This window comes from Sabethes cyaneus, chromosome 2 (genome assembly GCF_943734655.1).
Source record: "Sabethes cyaneus chromosome 2, idSabCyanKW18_F2, whole genome shotgun sequence".
NCBI classification, from domain to species: Eukaryota; Metazoa; Arthropoda; class Insecta; order Diptera; family Culicidae; genus Sabethes; species Sabethes cyaneus.
Window position 1 is genome coordinate 143,937,850 of NC_071354.1, and position 3,415 is coordinate 143,941,264.

General features: G+C 38.7%; 1 protein-coding gene across 1 annotated transcript; it reads left to right on the plus strand.

The window, feature by feature from the left end:
- Positions 1-1,953: 1,953 nt before the first annotated feature.
- On the plus strand, positions 1,954-2,973 carry LOC128736121 (luciferin sulfotransferase-like). Its single transcript, XM_053830600.1, has 2 exons — positions 1,954-2,291; positions 2,352-2,973. Exons 1-2 carry the CDS (start codon positions 1,954-1,956, stop codon positions 2,971-2,973), a joined length of 960 nt encoding a protein of 319 aa, XP_053686575.1.
- The last annotated feature ends 442 nt before the right edge of the window (positions 2,974-3,415 follow it).

Below are 3,415 nucleotides of genomic sequence, written 5' to 3' on the forward strand. Positions count from 1 at the left end.
CCAACTAACATTGGTTTGTAATTTCTCGTGACTTAAGCACTCGCCTTTAGTGATACAAGGAAAATAAGACAATTTAGCACACCGAGTTTTTTTTTATCGCAGAATATCGAAAGCGAAAAATAGTCAGACGAAACACCATTCCCTGGTACCGACAAATTAGTTTTGATCACTTTGCTTCACAAGCAGGGACGATAGTTAAACATATCATCTGTTTAGTGTGATTTCATTTACTTTATTTTTAGAAAAAAGTGACAAAACTCCCTTGTCCCAACAGGCCAAAGATTTTTACGACCTTCAGATTTATACTTCTTCGATATTTGTATGTGTGATGTACGCCAGATCAAGCCCGCTCGTCCTAACAAGATTTTTTAGAACCGCGACAAACCTGGTTCAATTTGATGTCCTGAAAGTGAAAAGTTGTAAAAACTACAAGGTATCCAACCCTAAGGGTTATTCGAAAGGGTGACGTAGGACTATATCAGATCATTAGATCAAGGACTAATGTAAACTGAATTGCTGGCATATGTTTATAAGAATCTGTTAGTGCCATTGTTCAATTGAATTTTAAAAAGAGAAGAGCGAAATATTCAAATCCAATTCTTTATTATGCAATGGTCGCTTTGAAAATACGTGGACGGGGGTTCATAAGTACAACGCCTGCAACCAATGAGACATATAAATTTCTTTTAAAAATCACTTGTGTGCATCATAAAGGTTGAAATGGTAATGAATGACCAACCCACAGATTATTGTATAGAATATAATTATGCGTAGTTTGACATGTTTCAGTAATCTTACTTTAACTCACTTGTGGCCTTTAAAAGGGCCATTGGTTACAAATAAAATTAAATCTTGTCATTTGACATGAATGGCAACAGACACATAAGTTAGCGGTGTCGATTCACTGTCTTTTGCTCCAAGAAGGTTTTACTAGTTTGCTTTCACAGCTTACCGCTTGTTACATAGCAGAAAATATGGCACATACCCAAAAATTTCTGTTTTATTTGTATGCGGGTCCTTATAAACGGGTCTCAAACCATCATAAAATAAATTCATGCCTCCAAAAACTCCTACATGCCAAATTTGGTTCCTTTTGCTCGATTAATTCTCGAGTTGTGAGGAAATTTGTGTTTCATTTGTATGGGAGCCCCCCTCCTAAAAACGAAAGCGATCTCAATTCACCATAGAAAAAATTCTTATCTTCTGAAACCTCCACATGCCGAATTTGGCTCCAGTTGCTTGATTAGTTCTCGAGTTTTGAGAAAATTTGTGTTTCATTTGTATGAGAGCCCCCTTCTTATGCCCGCCATGAAATTGCTCTCTAGCCTCCTCTACTGAATTGCTGGTCATTTTATCTATCCAACGACATATAAATGGTTCAGTTTCGTTCAGTAGTTTAATAGTTATTAGCATTTGAAATCTTCCATTCAAACGTTACACTTCTAGTTTCGTTTTCACAAAGTATAGTAAACAAAGACGTAGTCCTACGTCAAAACACAAAGATATTCTCGTGGGAACAATTGAACTTTTTTGCGGCCTCCCGTTAGCTCACGGAATCCTTGTTGTTGAAGGCACGCGAAAGGGAGCCAATGTAATGAACCCGTTGAATATTTTTTAAATTTTGAGTCAACCCCTCACTTTTCTCGTACCGTCTTTGATTTCAGAATTGCAATCAAAAAGCATAAGTTTTGTTTTAGATAGGTTTATTATTCTTCGAGATATGTAGAACAATTAATATAATATCAGTAAACCGTGAACGGTTTGAATGCATAGAGTTCCTAGACCAAACCGCACGAACGTTGTTTGTTGTGTTTGTGTGGTTTGCGGTTTTGCACTTTACATCCAGCAACCAAATCTTTTTTGTTCTATTATGCTGCACGACAATCGACCGTACAATCGTAGAATGGAGTTCTTTTTGGGGTCAGTCCGTTTATAGCTTTAGATCAGTGTAGAATGTCGTTTGAATACGTAAACATTTCGGAGCCCACGTGGCTTGCGATCCGCTTCAAATCGGGTCAAGATGATTATATTTTGGTAAAACCCAAAGATTTTTCCAAAGTTCCTGTGAATATTCCTAACTGGGTGCCAAGTGCTTGCTGTACGACATCTTTATTCCGGCGACATGAAAACGAATTGCTGAACTTTGAAGTGAAAACTGATGACATATGGATCGCCTCATATCCGAAGAGTGGAACGACCTGGGTACAGGAAATGGTTTGGTTAATTTGCAACGATTTGGACTTCGATAAAGCTCGTGCAACAGTTATCCGCGATCGATCACCTTTCCTAGAGTAAGCGGAAGCTAATCATTAAATAATGCTAAATATTTATATAAAACTTTCTTCTTTCAGAGTTAGCACAATCTTTGACATTGGAGAGGATATGAGCTCTTTTTCTTATACTAGCGAAACTCCCAGTCCCAGATTCATCAAAACTCACCTTCCGGTTTCTCTGCTTCCACCGAAGATTTGGACCGTGAAGCCAAAAATTGTTTACATTCGACGAAATCCAAAATCGGTAGCAGTATCTTACTATCATCACTCCAAAACAAACGACTTCAAAGGCACCTTGGAATCGTTTATACAATTATTTATGAAAGACCTACAGCTCTATTCACCCTACCATCAGCACGTGATCGAATATCACCACTTAGAGGATTACGATAACATTTTATATCTGAGTTTTGAGGAAATGAAGCGAAACCTGAGAGAATCGGTGCTGCAGACATGCAAATTTTTTGGACGAACATATTCGGCAAGTAAAATTGACGACTTATGCCGGCATTTATCGTTCGAGTCTATGACTGCCAATCTGGCGGTGAACTACGAGGACGCTTTTCCGGGTGAAAAGTTTATACGAGAAGGCGCCATCGACGGTTGGAAAAAGGAACTGAGCCCAGAACTGATCGCCGAGATGGACCACTGGACTGAGAGGACGGTTGACCGAAAATATCAATATTTGTTCAAAATCTAGGCCTGAAGTGAGCAATGCCTATGATATGCTGTTTCTCGAGCACTGAAAAATGATTTGAAATAAATTATGATGAACATTACTCTTTTTATGTCAAAAACTTGGAGTCTGTTGAGAATTTTCCTCGACCTGTTTCATTAATTTTGTCAATAAATCCTTCAAACGGTTGAATTATTGTTATATCATCATCAGTCAACTAAACGATCAACATTTGTCGCTCGTAAGATCACTGGCAGGTGTGATTAAGTGGTTGTAAGGTAATACAACTGCTCCTGTAACGCAGCGCGGTACACATCGTAGACTCGTGTGTCGAATAGTGGATAGAGATATAAAATGCCAGCTAGAAGTGAGTATGATATAACTACCACATCTTCCTTGTTCGATATAATTGCCGGTCGACCTAGTTAGTGATGTCCCCACTGGCTACCATCCGGCCGGCCGACCG

Excerpts from the sequence above, each read along its gene's own strand:
- LOC128736121 (XM_053830600.1), top strand. The coding sequence starts at position 1,954 with ATGTCGTTTGAATACGTAAACATTTCGGAGCCCACGTGGCTTGCGATC. Across the intron at positions 2,292-2,351 it reads GATCGATCACCTTTCCTAGA|AGTTAGCACAATCTTTGACA; the intron begins GTAAGCGGAAGC and ends TTCTTCTTTCAG.